General features: G+C 49.8%; 1 protein-coding gene across 6 annotated transcripts in view; it reads right to left on the minus strand.

Moving 5' to 3' along the window:
- Positions 1 to 18,048, minus strand: part of CORO2B (coronin 2B) — a 147,726-nt gene that overhangs the window by 26,193 nt on the left and 103,485 nt on the right. For all 6 annotated transcript variants that reach the window (XM_086322810.1, XM_086322813.1, XM_086322809.1 and 3 more), the window contains exon 3: positions 887 to 1,003. In XM_086322810.1, the coding sequence (XP_086178936.1) occupies positions 887 to 1,003 (117 nt within the window). The remainder of the gene's footprint in view (positions 1 to 886; positions 1,004 to 18,048) is intronic.

Here is an 18,048-nt window from a genome sequence, read left to right on the forward strand (position 1 = left end):
CATCTGGGAACACCAGGGGCTGGAGCAGCCCTCCTCACTAGCTCAGCTGAGGCTCTGAAATCCCATCTTGCTCCCAGGCTGGTGTGTTGACATTGCTGAAGGGCAACTGAGGAAAGGCCTGGGGCCCTTCTCCAGAAACACAGACACGGCTGCCAACACCTGACTCTGCTTCCACGTGTGCAAGTCAGCAGAGCCTGGGGAAAGGGCGATCAGAAAGCAGCTTCACATGTTGCTCTCCCTGGATTCTTTATCTCCCCTTTCCAAATTACCTGCCTCCTTTCTTCCCTCATCTCATGCCTCTTCTCATCTCTCTTCTCCTTCCCTCTGTCTCCCTGTTCCCTCTTCCTCACTTTCCTTCCCCTGTTTCTTCTTTCTCCTCATTAAGTGGTAGGATGCGTGGTGTTCAAATTCTGGGCCATCACTGTGGGTCCCTGGACAAGTCATGACAAACCTCAGCCTTGTGTCCATCCCTAAAACCATGGCTCACAGAGGAAAAAACTACCCAGCCTGCAAGAACAGGGTCTCTTTTGCTCATGGCTCATCCATTTCTCCCCCTTTCCCCTTCTTCCTTGCCCATGTTCCTCTTCTGATCCTTCTCCTTTTGCGATCACAGATGAGTGCCAAATCACAGATTTAATCTTTTTGTTCTGTTCTCACCTAGAAAGTCAACAGCCCCGAATGAAATCACGGGAAAGGCAGCAGACCTGCCATACAGTTCATGGACTGGCTGCCTGTCCTCTTCCTCACTCCCTGTCCCGGGGCTAGCTGAAGGGATGACTAAGAGGGCAGGAGAGGGGCAACGAAGGGAGAAGGGGTGAATTTAGGGAGGAAGCAGGGAGGCGTCCCCGTGCGCCCACCCTCCCCGGGGAACACCCCTCCTGCTCACCGACGTGTCCTCTGAGCACGAGGCAATGATGTTGTCGATGAAGGGGTTCCACTTGATGTCCAGCACATTGCCCTGGTGACCGCAGACCTTGGGGTAGTTGGGTTCGATCCTGCCCGTCTGCCAAGGAGAGAGAGAGAGAAAGAGAAGAGAGAAGGGCATTAGTTTGATGGCCCTGGGATGACCTGAAAGAACAGCCAGAAGGTCCTAGAGGGTCCACTGATGTTTTTGGATCCCTGCATCCAGCTGGGCCATACTGCTCTGTGGCTGCATCCTCCCAACACTAAATGGTGGTGGGAGGGTCCCAGAGCAGGGTGGGTGGGGCCACGCTGGTCCACACGACATCTGAGTGCAACTTAGAGAAAGGTGTCCCTTCCTCAAGTAAAAACATCTAAAGTTAAGATGTAACCATCCACCTGAACCACCAAAGCCTGGTGGGCAGCAGCCCTGGCAGTTCGTGGGCCATATGTCTGTACTCCCACCCCATCTCTAGGGGGAGCTGACCCGGACAGGTTTGGATCAAGAGGCGGCTCTTTCCTGCGCTCCAGGAATCGGCGGAGAGGTCTGAATCTCAGGGCACACTCGCCCATGTTAATCTGCCTGGGATGCGATCGGTGCTGTTCCCAGATGCGGCACAGGCTTGTTCAGTGTGCACCTTAGACACCTGTGCCAGGCGCCCTGAGGCTGAAAGCACCGTCTCTGGAACCACACAGGCCTGTGTTTGAATCACAGCTCTGCCGCTTTTGAGCTCAGAGGCCTTCGGAAAGTCAATGAACTTCTCTGGGCCTCGGTTTCCGCATTTCCTTTCTTTCTTTCTTTCACTGCTTCAGCAACTTTATTTTCAGACACGTGGATATAAAATCAGCTGGAAAGCTTGAGAGTGCAGCTGTCATGAGAGGTTCCTCATTAGTATTGCTGTGCAGACTAAATGAGCCAATGTGCTTAACAGAGTACTTAGTGTGGAGATTATCATCATAGTGAATGCCCCATACCCGATACTAGTTATTATCATACAGCTGAGATGACACCTCCTCCAGGAAGTCTTCCTTCAACGGATCAAGCACTCCTCTGTGAGCTCACTGTATTCTGCGCTTCCCTCTATTATAGGCACCATCACAAAGAACTGCAGTCTGCTTCTGTCTGTTTATGAGCAACTCAGGACTGCCTTGTCTCTGAATCCCCAGCAGCTCACAAGTCTGGCAGACAGTAGGTGCTCAGTACATGACTTGAAAGACATCCTGCAGTGGAGATGTAGTCCACAAAAGATGGAGCAAGGGGAGTTGGGGTGAGGGGTAGTTTCCATGCCTACTGGCTGCAAAGGTGGGAGGGAAGAGAGGAGAAATGGGAGACAGAGGCTGCGTCTCCATTCCCCAGGTTGTTTAACATGAGATTTTTGGTGTGTGGAGGAAACAGGAAGGGTTTTCCCAGTCACTGCCCATCGGCTAACAATGGTTAGATGATCAGAGGCACCTGAGGCAGGCCAAACCTCACCCTCCTTTAAGTTCCTCAACTGAATAAGGAGGAAATCAACCCGTTTCAGGCAGGCCCCTGCTACACGTGCCTTATAGTTCACCAGTGTGATGGGGCAAGAGTTATTTCAGAGTGTGTGTCCTGCCGTAACCTCTTCCCCACCCACTTCTTGTCTGAATGTCTATCTCCAGGTTGTCTGATTTTTTTTATGACACAGAAATGGCAGTGGTATGGAGGGTGAGGGATGAGGCAGAGAAAGAGAGAGGAAAAAGGCCTCAGAGAGTGTACTTGGGAGAACTTCACTGACACTGTATCCTGGGGGAAATTAGAGAATTAAGGAAAAGGATTTGGGGAATATGGCTCTAAGTTAAGAATGGGATCCCCTTTTGCATCCTATGAGGGACGCAATATGAACTGGAATACCCTTTTCAATTATTTTTAGGCTGTTGGACTATGTTTCTTTAAATGAGACTCTGAGCAGAGATTGATCCACACATGGCCCTAGGATTTGCTAGGGTTACAAAGTAGCTTCTTTAACTCTCACAAAACCCTGGGAGTTAGGCATGAGGAAATGAGTGCCCAGAAATGTTAAGCAACTTGCCCAAGGTCACCCAGCTGAAAGCTAAGCTAGGATTCCCACACAGGGGTGACCCTCAAAGCTGAGCTGAACCCCACTGCTTATTGCTGGCCAACTCCCCTCCTCCAGCTCTGATGGCCATGGGCTGACAGGCCCTGCATCACCTGTTTGCACAGCTCACGTGCTCTCTGCCAGAGCCTTCTCTCCTTACATCTGATCCTGAAGGCTGCCCTGAGTGGTCCCTGAGTAAAGCTGTCTGCATTCAGCTTTTGGTACCCAGGCAGATCTCAGGGGCACCGAATCAGTCAGTCAGTAGGTAGCCAGCAGCTGGCAGCAGCTTCTGGTCAGCAGCCTGCAGGTGACGTCCTGGAGGGACAGGGGAAGCCACATCACTGGAATGTATTCAGAATGGGGAGAGGTCAAGTTTCCTCTACACTGGGGGTGTGTGGGGGGTGGGCTTCCCAGATGGTGCAGTAGTAAAGAGCCCACCTGCCAATGCAAAAGACGCTGGAGATGCGGGTTCGATCCCTGGGTCAGGAAGAGCCCCCATGGCAACCCACTCCAGTATTCTTGCCTGGGAAATCTCATGGACAGAGGAGCATGGTGGGTTATCAGTCCATGGGGTTGCAAAGAGTCAGACACAGCTGAGCGCACACCCACGCACCATCCTGACAGAGCGCACCCTTCCAGGTGGACTTGCCTTTTCAGAATGGATGCCTTCCCCAAAGGGATGGTTAGCGTTGATTTTCATGACTGGATCACATTGTTGTTCTTGTAAATGGTGACCTGCAGAATCTGCTCGGCTGTACACAGTGCCCTCAATGGGAGGGACCTCTTTTCAAACTGGCAGCTCTGACTTTCCCGTTTTATATAGTAGGCTTCACATAATTTTTTTTGTTGTTTTGGCTGTGCCATGCACCTTGTGGGATCTTAGTTCCCCAACCAGGGATCAAACTCTGACCCACGGCAGTGAAACCACTGAATCCTAAACCACTGGACTGCCAGGGAATTCCCCAAATTTTGTTTGAAAGACAAGATTTATTGCTAAGAGGAAAAGTTTTGAAAACCACAGTTATATAGAGAAATCAAGCAAATTTTAAAATACAATTATTAACACCAGGAGAAGAACTGCATAAGAAAGCTTATACAATCATAGTGATAATGACTTATGGACAATATTTACATTGTGGTAATAATGTAAATCCTGAATGTTTATTTAAACATGAGTTGTGCTATAATATATTGGGCTGGCAGAGGAAGGAAAAATGTGTGTGCGTAGAGTTAAGACGGGAGACCAAGCTGCTGGAGAGCCAGATCCTCATCTTCCATAATAGGAAGTCAACAGACAATGTCTAAGATTTTAAAAAAATCAAGACATTGAAGAGAAAGCATGGAATTAAGAAATACAAAGAGAAGTACAAAAAGAAACAGCTCAAAACATTGGAAGCAGCTAAGAAGTAGGAAATGAGGGGTGTAGCAAAGTAAGGTAAAGATCGAGGGGACAGGTGTGCTAGTAAGCGTTTAACAACTTATTTCCCAGGAAAAAAAGGTCCTGGTTTGGAACATATGCCAATTTCAGTGGCAAATGCCCATCATTTCAAACTACCACGGTGCTATCACCAGAAGTAGAGTTAAAAGAGACTTAGGCGGCTTCCCTGGTGGAGACAGGGGATAAGAACCTACCTGCCAGTGAGGAGGACACAGGTCTGATCCCTGGTCCAGGAAGATTCCACAGGCCAAGGAGCAACTAAGCCCAGGAGCCACAGCTACTGAGCCTGTGTGCTGCAATTACCAAAGCTGGTGTACTGTCGTTACTCAAGCCTGTGCATCCAGAGCCGGTGCTCTGCAACAAGGGAAGCCGTTCAGTGAGAAGCCCACGCACCATATCTAGAAAGGAGCCCCCACTCGCCACAGCTAGAGAAAATCCATGTGTAGCAACGAAGACCCAGCACAGCCAGGAAATAAATAAATTAAATAGGATGCATTTATTAGAAAAAAAGAGACAGTAGCACACGACAGTAGTAAAATAATTAGGAAGAAATAAATGTTTAATATTTAGTACTTCTATTTTTAACATAATTCATTTAAGTGAAAGTTGCATAACTTAAATTTTAATAAACGTGCTTAAAAAGTGGCAGGGAAAACTTCTAAAAATTTAACAATAAGCAAAAATTAAACAAAAATTTAAACATGAGCTGGTGTAAGCCCACCCCAGCACATCCCTTGCAGTGTTATAGGCCTCAGTACTCTTAGACTTCATGACCCCTGTACAATTATTACTCTTAGAGCCCTGACAAAGCACAAACAAATCAAATGCATGTATCAGGTGTTCTAAAGGAAGCTTGTTCTGAAATTTTTTCCTGAATTTGTAATAAGTGTGAACAATCCTCTCCTAGACCCTTCAAATGCCTCTGTTTTCTGTTCTACTCTCTGGATGGGGGTGTGGCTAGAGACCAAATGCAGATCTGGTTCTTCACGGCAACCCAACACCGCCTTCTCATACTTGTGCTCATGGCAACACTAATAGCTATTATTAATATAGCAATATAATCAAACATATTAATTTACAGATATCATCACATTTAATCCTCATAGCAACCCCAGCTTATATCTGAGAAAACAGTTGTGTAAAGAGCTTCTCCCAGGTGGCGCTAGTGGTAAAAAACCCGCTTGCCAACGCAGGAGAAGTAAGAGGCGTGGGTTTGATCCCTGGGTCAGGAAGATTCCCTGGAGGAGGACAGGGCAACCTACTCCAGTATTCTTGCTGGCATGTCCCATGGGCAGAGGAGCCTGGTGGGCTACAGTCCATAGGGTTGCACAGAGTTGGACGCAACTAAAGCGACTTGCTGCTGCTAAGTCACTTCAGTCGTGTCCAACTCTGTGAGACCCCATAGACGGCAGCTCACCAGGCTCCCCCGTCCCTGGGATTCTCTAGGCAAGAATATTGGAGTGGGTTGCTATTTCTTTCTCCAATGCATGAAAGTGAAAAGTGAAAGTGAAGTCGCTCAGTCGTGTCCGACTCTTAGCGACCCCATGGACTGCAGCCTACCAGGCCCCTCCGTCCATGGGATTTTCCAGGCGAGTACTGGAGTGGGGTGCCATTGCAAAGAGCTGCTAAGGAGTGAAGTCAAACTTTCTCACTGTTTCATAACTTTAGAATCACTGTTGAGACGGTCAGCTCACAGAATTGTTCCAGGAGGAGGGTTCCCTGGGTCCCGGGGTCTACCCTGCCATTTGAACCTCAAAGGGAGCTTAAGCCTCAACAGAGCTGGGACAGAAATCTTGCTGCATGGGGTGGGGAGGGGGTGCCTGTTACACGATGTCTATAATCATTGGGGAGATCTTCAGACTGTTAGGGCAGGCCTTGTCCTGGCCACCTTGAGGGATAAATCCAGTCCCCTTCACTGGGACAGGCCTTCAATGTCAGATGGCAGCTGTCATGCACCCTGAGTCTTCTCAAGGAGGAGCCCAGAGCTGGAGATCAGGCTGCAGCTCAAATATACCTGAGCTGCCAAAAGACAGAGCTGGGAGGGGCTGGGACATGGCCTCTACAGGGTGCAGGGGAGTGCCAAGCAGGGCAAATTTCCCACAGATCCGTTTGACAGGGTCTTGGGCTTCCCTGGTGGCTCAGACGATAAAGAATCAGCCTGCAATGTAGGCTACCTGGGTTCGACCCTTGGCTTGGGAAGATCCTCTGGAGGAGGGCATGGCAACTCACTCCAGTATTCTTGCCTAGAGAATCCCCATGAACAGAGGAGCCTGGTGAGCTACAGTCCATGGGGTCGCAAAGAGTCAGACACGACTGAGTGACTAAGCACAGCACAGGACAAAGATTTTTGGTTTTATTTGTATTATGTATTTTTTATATTTTGGCCATGCCACTCAGCTTGTGGGACCTCAGTTTCCAGACCAGGGATCAAATCTGGGCCATGGCACTGACAACACTGCATCCTAACTACTCGGTCACCAGGAAACTCCCGCAAAGACTTTTAAAAGTTTCTTGGCCTTTGATCAATAACTCCACTTTGGGAATGCATCCCAGAGAAATGAACAGGGAAGCATACTAAGACATTCACTGCCCAGTTATTTATAAGAAGGAACAAAAATAAAAGCTCAACAATGGCACATTGCGGAAATGAATTTTAGGATGCCAATACAATGGAATATTATGACGTCACTTAAAATCATATTTTCAAAAAATATTTAATGACATGGGAATTGCTCAAGGGCTAATGGTAAGTGAAACAGTCAGAATCAAGTTTATACCTAAAATGATCCCTAGCTATTAAAAAAAAAAACACACAGTCTGTAAGAAAATGCATCAAAAGGTTAATAGCAACAATCTCTCGTTAGTTGGATATTAGTGTTTCTCATTTTTCTGCAATGAACATTTATAATTTCTAATAAAAATATAAATGTCATTTAAAACACACACACACTCACCATAGTGTTTTGTTTCTGGTACCCCAGGTGGGAGATGATCACCATAGATTTGATTGAAAACTATCCCTCTCCGGTTTCGGTTAAGCAGGTCTTAAGAAAATGAGATGCAGGCTCATACTGACCAGATTTACATGTTTCAGAAGCTTTGGTGGAACATTGATATGGTTTGCTCATACAGGTTTCTTTACTCACTTGTTGCCACACAGATAGTTTAGGGGAAAATAAGATCCTTGAAATTGAATAAAATTATATAGCTAATTGAAAATATGTTTCAGCGAGTGTGTGTGTGTGTGTGTGGTGCATGTGTGCAGGCAGGCCAGGCTCTCCCTTGGAGAGGCTGGAGGGTGTGGCTCACCCAGAAGATTGCCAGGGGAACGGCGGGTGCCCTGGGCCCCAGTCCAGGCTTTATTTGAACCCAGTGAACTGACTGAGATATTTTCAAAACAACCTGCATTGCAGCTTCAGCTTCCTAGAATTTCCCATGGTTGCAAAGCTGAATTTTGCACACAGAAGCAAAATGTTTTCTTACCTGGGGAATCAGCTTAGTGAGGCAGAAAGAAAAGAGTGAGCAGGAGGCAGGGTTTCTAGGCCCAATCTCAGGCCACCTCATCAACCGAATGACCTTGAATGTGCCCCTTGGCTTCTCTGGGCTTCCCAGATTCCTAGACCCTGGGCAAGTCCCTTCCTGCTTCTTCCTGGCTGCCCATTTTACTGTATGAAGCCAGGCACACCCGCAACCAGAGGGCCCAGCTTCTGGCACACCAGGACAGAAGGCATGGATGAACACCAAGTCACGGGGATGGCATCACTAGAGGTAACAATGAAAAAGACAAGGATGGTGATGAAGACCGTTTGACAAGTGCTTACAAGGTGTCTTGTGCTCAGCAATTTGCATACATTATTTTATTTAAGTCTTGTTACAAAGTTTTAGTAACTCCAGCAAGGACCTACTGTATAGCACAGGGAACTCTGCTCAATATTCTGTAATAATGTAAATGGGAAAAGAATTTGAAAAAGAATAGATGCATGTATACATATCACTGAATCACTTTACTGTATACCTGAAACTACCACAACATTGTTAACCAACTATGCTCCAATATAAATTTAAAAAAAATTAAATTTATTAAATCCTACAACTCCCCTATAACAATCCATTTTATAGATGAGAAAACCGCACTCTGGTCAATGATTTGCAGAAGGTGATGCAGCTGGGCAATGAGAAGCTGCAATTTGCTCTGGGTGCTGTCTGGCTCTGAGGCACCTCGGCTACACTGCCCTCCTATTTCAGAATGTAGGTGAGGGCCTTCCCGGTGGTCCAGGGGTTAAGGATCTGCCTGCCAATGCAGGGGACATGGGTTCGATCCCTGGTCCAGGAAGACCCCGCATGCCACGGGTCAACTACGCCCATGTGCCACAAATACTGAGCCCATGCTCTCAAGCTGTGCTCTAGAGCCTGCGCTCTGCAACTAGAGAAGCCACCACAGTGAGCAACCCGTGTACCGCAACGAAGAGAAGTTCCTGCTCGCTGCAACTAGAGAAAGCTGGCACACAGCCATGAAGACCCAGCACAGCCAAAGATAAATAAATAATTTTAAAAAAGAATGTAGGTGAGACACTTGATAAATAAGTGGTGGTGGTTGTTCAGTCACTCAGTCCTGTCCAACTCTTTGCGACCCCATAGACTGCAGCACACCAAGCTTCCCTGTCCTTCACCATCTCCCAGAGCTTGCTCAAACTCACGTCCACTGAGTCGGTGCAGCCATCCAATCATCTCATCTTCTGTCACCCCCTTTTCCTCTTGCCTTCAATCTTTCCCAGCATCAGGGTCTTTTCTAGTGAGTCGGCTTATCGCATCAGGTGACCAAAGTATTGGAGCTTCAGCATTAGTCCTTCCAATGAATGTTCAGGGTTGATTTCCTTTAGGATGGACTGGTTTGATATCTTTGTGACCCGAGAGACTCTCAAGAGTCTTCTCCGGGACCACAATTCAAAAGCATCAATTCTTTGGCACTCAGTCTTCTTCATGGTCCAACTCTCACATCCGTAAATTAGGGGGGAAAGTCATAAATCAGAAGTAGGCCTTCAGTATTTCTCATAAGGTTATCAAAGGGACTGACTGGCAACTCAGTTGTGAAAACCCTTATGCTTGCTCCTGAAGACCCTCCCTTCCCCAACTCTGTCCTTCCTCTCCCTCGCCCTAGTGGCTCTCAAACTTTGCTTTTGTTTTAGAAGCACATGGGAAGTTTTAAAAATTCCAGTGCCCAGGTGGGCACCCCGTATCAACTTATCCCAGTGTCTGGGAAGGGGACGCCAGGCATCAGTGTAATTTAAAGATTTTTAAATCTTACCACCTCAAACCACCCCCAAACCATCCCCCTCCGCCCTGGTCTGTGGAAAAACTGTCTTTCACGAAACCAGTCCCTGGTCCCCAAAACGTTGGGGACTGCCGGTCCAACGTGTGGGTACCACCACCCCAGGGTGTGCCCAATCTGCCAGCGGCTGTGCCCAACACACGAGCACACACAGGCATGCACGCTCACACATTTACACTGATTTACACACATTTACTGATTCCCTTGGGCAGTGAGGTTTGGGAGCCACTACCCTAAAGGCCCCAAATTCTGTAGGGCCCTCAGGGAAGTACCTACAAAGCTGATTCCTTCTGGCGCAGGAGCAGAGACTGTCGGTGTTGCTAGATGTGGATGCCAGGGGTGGGAAGTCAAAAAACAGTACTGCATGTTTAGTGCAGGTCCAGGTAAAGCAAATAGGAATAAAAATGATCACATCAGGTGATGTGCGATTTAAAAGAAGCCCCAGGGCAATAGATAACCCTGACCTAGGACATGGGTGAGCTCGCAGTAGAACCCCAAGCTTCTGCATGAGAGATGTTTTGGGCTCCCCACCCTTCTGCCTCTGTCATCACACTCCCTCCTCTCCGTGCTGCCCCAGGTGTCCCAGACTGTCCGAGTAGGCTGCCTACTGCGGTCTTCTCTTCTCTGGATGGACGTGGACATTAAGTGAGAGAGTTATTATAAACTAGGCAATGTAGTCCTTCTCTCTAGAGCTCTGGGCAGAGTCAGGTCCCCTGTGTCCAAGCCTCCTGGGTGTGAAGGAGGCCTCGGGTCCAGCTCTCTTGACACTTCACAAAGCACTTGCACCTCATTATCTAATTATTAATGCCCAGGGAAGGGGTGACCCAAGGGAACTTGCTCCTGGTCATCCCCACGTGGCAGTGACACCAGAACAAGTCTGTGCAGCCTCAGAGCTCCAGGTGCCACCATGGCCTTCTCAGCAGGGCCTAAGATTGTGTGTCCTTCGTCCAGCGCAGGGGTCCCCGATGTCCAGTATCTAAGGCCCGCTGAGCTGAGGTGGGGCTCATGTTAGAACAATAGAAATTAAGTGCACAGTAAGTGTAAAGCGTGCTCGAACCACCCCCAAACCGTCCCCCTCCACCCTGGTCTGTGGAAAAACTGTCTTTCACGAAACCGGTCCCTGGTCCCCAAAAGGTTGGGGACTGCCGGTCCAACGTGTGGGTACCACCACCCCAGGGTGTGCCCAATCTGCTGGCGGCTGTGCCCAACACACGAGCACACACAGGCACGCATGCTCACACATTTACACATGCCCTCTCCCCCCATATAAACTACTCTCCACACCACTTCTTCCCAGGCCTCCGATTGTACTCCTTCCCTCCCTCCATCCCAGTCAGAATTTCCTGGGCTCACGTCCCACACTTCAGGGCCCTGCAGTCTTTGGCCCGTTAGTCTGAAATAATATGTATAATAAACAAGAGCCTGCTAAGGAGGACACTGGAGGGTAATGGGTCAGTCCATTTCTCCCTGTGGGCCATAGACGTGCATGTTCACAGCAACTTTTTAGAGAAGGCCATTTAGCCCAGAGATGCTCTCTCCTGGGTGTCTGGACCCCTGGGCAGTCCTCTGGGAGCTCTATTTTGGGTGGAGGGCTTTGTTCGTGCTAGAGCTCACAGGACTGTCCTCGGATTTCTGAAGTGGGTCCCCTGATTTGCCCCCTTGTCTCTAGTGTCTGCCCTCTGCAGTTCTCTCTGATCCAGCTTGCATACTGTTGTCTAATTTTTCCAGAGTACAGATCTGCTGCAGTAACTTTCCCACTCTGAAATTTTCAATGGCTCCCTACTCTCCCCACTATCTTGACTTTCAAAGGCAAATTCCTTATGAGACATCAGAACTGCTGTGGTCCCAGCCTGACCCTGCCTTGATACAACTGCCCACCCTGCTGCTCGTGACTCTCCACACCCCCAACCTCCAATGCTCCTGAGAGTGTTGGGCGGTTCCTGGCTCAGCCCTGCCTCCAGGCTGTGAGCACTCCGAGGCCGGTGACCTTGGCCCCCCACCTTCAGAGCCTCATTTAGTGCCCTGCTCATTACAAGAACTTGAGCTGGGCGAATGACTATCAGCCTGCTTCCCACCTCTGAATCTGCTCACGCCTCAGCCCGGACGCCCTTACCCATCCTCAGCACCCAGAAAACACCGTCCAGGGACCAGACGTATCTCTCGACCTTTCCCATGCTGGGAGATAATTCTGGATCCTGCTCTTCAGACCTTGAGAAATTCTAGGTCTGGGGCTGAGCTTCGGGGTAGATTCACAGTCAAAGGGCAGAGTGTGTAACAAAGGCTGTGATGCTCTGAAGGCCGTCACCCTGTCAGACAAAAGTTCATGGAGAGACCTCAGGAAGCCTCCCAACTTCATGACTTCCTGTTTTGATTTTTTCCCTCGGTCTTTTATCTTTGTGTTTCTCAAGCTGGAAAGGGTTTGCTGGTTTTTCCAGTTAAAATCCCTAGTGTGCATGTATGCTTATGTTCTGGGGGGAAAATGGTGGAAGCGGGTTCCCCTGGGGGGTGGGTGGGTAGAGCGTTCGTTTGGGGAAGAGCTGTAAGGAAATCTCTTTCTCCTGGTGCGTGTTTGAGCACTGGGAGATGAACCCAGTTTTCCCAGGCTCCAGCAGGAAAAGGCAATAAGGCCACCTTTGTCCCCGGTCTGGGGCTGTGTCATGCAGCAGACCCCAGGGGAAGAGATAAGAGACTCCTTGAGGCTGAAATGGGAAAAAACTGAGTAACAATGGGTGTGTAAGTGAGTGTGAGTGTGTGTGTGTTGGGGAGAGGGATGTCTGGGAACTCAGAGTTCACACTAGCCCCTGCAGTTTCCTGATTACTGGCCCCTTTTTATTAAGATAAAACCCCATGCTAAAACATAAAGAAAATAAGAGAACTCCAAACTTACTGTGCCTGAAGAGTCTATACAGAGCATGGTTTTTGAGGGGCAGTCGTGGGGGTGTGGGTTTTTGGCCTTGGGTGTTCACAGTCTCCTGGGGAGACAGACAAAGAGCTGGGCAAGCCCACAAGAGTGGGCTGTGCTTCGGTGGGGGAAATGCCGGGGCTGTGGGAGTGCAGGAGGCGGGGCAAGTAGTTGAGGCTCTGAAATCCAGAAAGGCTTCCCAGAGGAAGTGTGGAAGGCCTGAAAGATTGATAGCACACAGCAAGGACGGCGTGGGGGATGCTTACGACACAGGACCAGTCCCTGCCAGATAAGTGGAGAGAAAGACCGGAGAAGAAGGGCCAGTTCAGACGGTTCAGGAACTTGCTGGCCTCATGAAGGGGTGTGGGCTTCACCCCGTGGGCCTTAAGTCTAATGGGGCTGGGGACCACAGAGAGGAGAGTCCCTCACACCCCAGTCCTCCCTTCATGCCCCAGTGTCCCACTGTGGGGAAGAAGGGGAGTGAGCCAAAATCTGTGCCTACTGGAAATGTAAAAGAATTGGCAAAAAATACAAAACAGCATCCTTGCAAATTGTGGGGGAAACCTTAGTTTCGTTTGTTTTACAATGGGCAGAAAAGCAGATCTCTGGTGGTGTCAGAAAAGCAAGAGAAAAGGAGAGTGCTTGCACCATCTCGAGGCTGTCCACACCAGCCCTGCCCTTCCTCCCTGTCACAGAGCCAAGAGGACAAAAATCCCTCTTTCCATTTGCCGTCTGGCCCAGGGAGAAAGGACAGAAAAGTGGACCCTCCTGCCTGAAGCTCTTCCTGCAACCTCCCCACACACGTATTTCTCCTGCAGAGTGAGAGGAAACTCATCAGGGGCCGTTATTTTGGGCCAGTCCACCCAGGGTTTGGCGAGCATCGCCACAGCTCTGTTCCAGTGGACGGGGCAGCAGCCTGGAGTCAGGGCTCCGGCAGATACGTTAATTGCTTCCTATGTCCCTCCTGAGTCCTGCCATCCTTGGAGATCTGAGCCGGACATGGATGAGATGAAGTCTGAATGTCTGCCTGGGGCCACGTGACCCCCTAGAGCTCTGACAGCTGTCTGCTAAGCCTCTAAGACCCCTGGGTACCTCTCTGCATTCACAGGAGATTCCCAGAGGCCTTGGGTAAGTTAATCCTCACAAATACCTTCACATCCGCCCCTTCCTCTCCAGGCCCACCCTGCCTCCCACCTCCAGGCACTCCATACTCTCCCAGCCGCTCTCCTTCGTGCCCGCCTTTTCCCAAACCGCACTGTGACATCGGCATTCTATTAATATAATGATTTGCACTGTGCGGCCCCTCCAGAACTTTCCACGGTTGTAACCATTGGTATGAATTTGGCAGTTTGGCATCCAAGCTTCCCTCCTGATCTGGGGGACTCTCCTGCTGTGGGCTGCAGTGATGAGACGCAGTGCCTCACCTCCTATGTGAGAGCTGAAATGGGGCTCCTCCGACCTGGGGTCCCCCGCTAGCCAAGCAGGGACATGTAGCTGGGCTTGGCCAATCAGACCTTCCGCCCAGGATGGCCAAGCTCTGATTTATCTTGGTGCTCACTTGTGTTCCAGTTCGATTTACCAGCACCCAGCCCCTTGGATCTATGAAGGCCCCCAACCCCCTTTTGCTCAGAAAGATCAAAGGCGACTTTTATGGCCAGCCAGGGATCCTGACTGAGTCAGCCCCCTTGTCCCTACCTTAATGAGATCCAGCTCATCTGCTTGGCCCTTGAGGAACTCACACACCCTGTTCCACACCCTCCACCAACTTACCAACCAGTTTCTTCAACGCTACTGGGGGTCATATTTCTCAATTTTAAATATTGTATCTCAGGTCTTTATAAAATACTGCAATCTCCCTACATCCCAATATTTTGATGACCGCATTTTTTTTCTCAGACTGCTTCTCACATCTAGAAGAAACACAGAACTTCTCTACCAGGTCATGTGTGTCCTAACCCTTGAGTTGGGAAAATATAGTCCCCAAACAGGGTGCTCCTCACGGACGCATGACAGCCTCACTCCTCCTCCCCACCTTCCTCATGACACACGCCCTTCCCAGGCTGGGCCTCTGGGCCTATGCAAGCCTTAGCCATCCTTCCCCTGAGCTTTCATAGTTCTCCCCGTAACTCACCACTTGTGACAATACTGGTGATCATTGAGGGCCTTTGACATGTCAGGCCTGAAACCAAATGTTATTTCAATTACTTACCAAGATAACTGTATAAAGTACATATCATTGTGTCCATTTTACAGAGGAGGAAACTGAAGCTCAGTGAAATTAATTAACACAGTGTAAGGCCAGTCTGTGTGACTGAGGCCTCAAGCCTCAGTCTGTGTGACTTCTGAACTAGAATGTAATCTACCTGAGTGGTAATGCTTAGTCTAGTTCTCTGCTGTAAATCCAGTATCTGGAATTGTGCCTGACTGATGGTAGGCTCTCAGTAAATTCAGTAAATTTTCGTTGAATGAATTAATGATGCCATAAACTTTGGGCCTCATCAGGTCCCCTGTACAGCTGCATGGGTTGTGCACTGCACAACTCAAGGGAATCCAGTTCACATGATGTGGAGCCTTCTGTGGTGCTCTGGGCGCAGCCACGATGCTGCCCTGCTTCTTCACTTAGGACTGCCTCATGTTTGCTCTGTTTCATGGTTGTTGATTGCCTCTCCCGAGAGATTATCAGTACCGTCATCTTAAACGAGATAATCATGGAGGTTTCTCAACAGAGTGTGGGACAAAAGTGAAACCTAAGACATAAGAGTGAAACCTAAGACATGCTTCTTATGCCCTCTGGCTACAAATACAAGGTCAGGTCTGTATTTAAGATGGAACAACTCCCCAACCTCATGCTGCCAGTTGCACCAATGCTGCTTCTGTCAGTAGCGGGAGTGGCATCCACACTCCCCCAGGCTGGACCACTCCTCTGCCTTATCCGCTGAGTGAACCCACCATCCACCAAGAGCATGCCGACTGTGCAGAGGGAGGCCCAATGCCTACCATCTCCCCTGCTTAGACACTACCAAGGCTCAGCCCTGGGCTGTCACTGGCCCCTGGAAGCTGTGGAATGCATGGGCAGAGCCACGGACCTCTGGCTCAGACCCTCAGCCTTGCTCCATCAGGGACATCTAAGAGATCAGAGAAAGGGATGCACCACCTCCAAGGCAATGGCCCTGGGACCTCAATGGCCTTGAAAACTCCCTTTAAATAGTGAGTGAGCAGCCCAATCCTTAGATGCCCTCCCTCTCCAAGCCTTCTCCTGGCTGAATCTGTGCGGGCTAGTGATCCTCAGGGGTTGGGGCTGGGCTGGTGGGAGAGGGAGCCTACTGCAGCACTTTAAGCTCTGGGGTCCAGTTTCGACTCTGCTCTCATTGATGGTGACTGAGCAAGTTTCTTCCTCCTGGGCTTCAGTTCCCTCATGACAATAAATGCATGCTCACGCAGCACAGCGCCCGGCACTAAGTAGGCACTCAGTCAATATCGGTTATCATTATCATCTCCAAGATGAGGCTCTGCATCCCCCTTCTACTCCTGTGCTCTGCACAGCAACCCCTCCCCGGACACTCCCTCTGCTGCCCTGTGCTCTATCTCATGGCTCCATCCCCCTACCCATCTGCGAGCTCTCCAGGGCTGGGTGTGTGTCTAACCCATCCTCATACCTGAGACCTAGCACAGCCCCACCCAGCACGCATGCCCAGAAGTGACTGGTGAACAGAACTGAAACCTCAGGGTCCTTCCAGCTCTGTCTATGGTTTTAAGCTGAACCTCCACCCATACGCTCATCAAACACAGACAAGGACCCTCCCTGGGTTTGCCACCTAGAGATGGAATCCCTTCTCTGAATGTCAGCTCCATGACAACGTGTGTTTTTCTCACTGCTGTAACCCCAACACCAAGCACAGTGCCAGGCACACAGTAGATCCTACTGATAAATATTTATTGAATGAATGCAACAGGGAGAATCAGATGACATTTCCAGGAAGGTGCACACCCTCTCTCACGCACCTAGAGAGCCAGGGCAGAGCTTTGCTCTTCTGCTCCTATGTCAAGCTGAGTTGGGCTGTCAGAGGGGCAGGGAGGGGAACACACCCCCTGTTTATGCCTGCCATCTGGCCTCTAGCCAGATCTATCATCTTTCCAGTGACCTGGGGCTACTCTAATTCTCCAAATGGGACAGGAGGCCCGGCCTGGGTTGAGCACTGGGAGATGCAGCCATGAAAGCCTGAGGCTAGGTGAGTGGTGCTTGTGTGTCTGGAGGCTCCGCATGGGAGGCGGTGTGGGCCGCTCCTCTGAGCCTGGCCCTGACTGCCCCACCTGCCAATCCCTGGCACACTCAGGTTGTCCAGTGGCCCCATGGCCACGTTCTGGGGGCTCTGTGTCAGGGAGGGCAGAGAGGGCTTCCATCAGTGTAGAAATTTGGGCTTCCTGATCCTTCAGAACCCACTCTGCGCTGTGGAGCCCTTGGCCATGCCTGACTTGATGGTGTCCCCAGACTGGGGTTAACTCACGAGCAGCAGCATGGGTGCTGAGCATCTCCTGGGGGGCGTGGCGGGGGAGGTGGGTGTCAAGTGCATGACAAGCCTCAGGAAGGGATAGTGGCACTCGGAGTGCAAAGTAGAGGCTCTTGTCAGTTTCCAAAGGCCGAGCTCAGTCTCCCTGGGCAAGCCTTTGGGCCTCACTGGGCCCCAGGAGGCAAGGGTTTTCATGGAGCCTGATCTCTGCTTGGGAGGGGAAGGAAGCCCCTGGTCTTGTCCAGCCTCATGTCTAGTTGCAAAGACCCTGTGGCCAGTGGAGTCAGAGGACCAGGATCTGTTTTTGACATGATGGTAGAGGAGACCATGGAGGCAGGAGGCAGGCCCAAGAGGAGGGGAGGGGAAACATCACCCTCTGACCCCTCAGTCCCAACAGCTGAAGACAATGACCTTCAGCTAGTTAAAGGCCAAGGTGGGCCAGGAGGAGGAGAAAGAGGTTCCACTTGAATTCAGGGTCCTCCCTTGGAGTGTCTACCAGCTCACAATGACTCCCTTACCAAGACTTTTACCCATAGATGTTGAGGCTCAAAGCTATGTTAATTCCTAACACACACTCACACTCACACATACAAAGCTGATTGGATCAGAATGAACATCTATTGATAATTCAAGTTTAGCCAATCAGATTCTCTGATCTGTCCCTCCCCTCCTCCCCCTCCCCCACCTTCCCAATACACATGTACATTCAGCTGATTGGATCAAGATGAACATCTAATTCAAGTGTTGAGCCAATCAGATTCCCTGATCACCCTATTTAAAGTTATAACCCCCTCCTTCCTCCCACAGCTCTGTCATCTTCCCTAATTTATTTCACTTCCTAGCATTAGTTCCATATTTACTTGTCTGTCTCCCCTACTAGAACATAGGTT

This window comes from Bos grunniens, chromosome 10 (assembly GCF_055505025.1).
Source record: "Bos grunniens cultivar Pamir isolate PY7600 chromosome 10, Bosgru_T2T1.0, whole genome shotgun sequence".
NCBI lineage: Eukaryota > Metazoa > Chordata > Mammalia > Artiodactyla > Bovidae > Bos > Bos grunniens.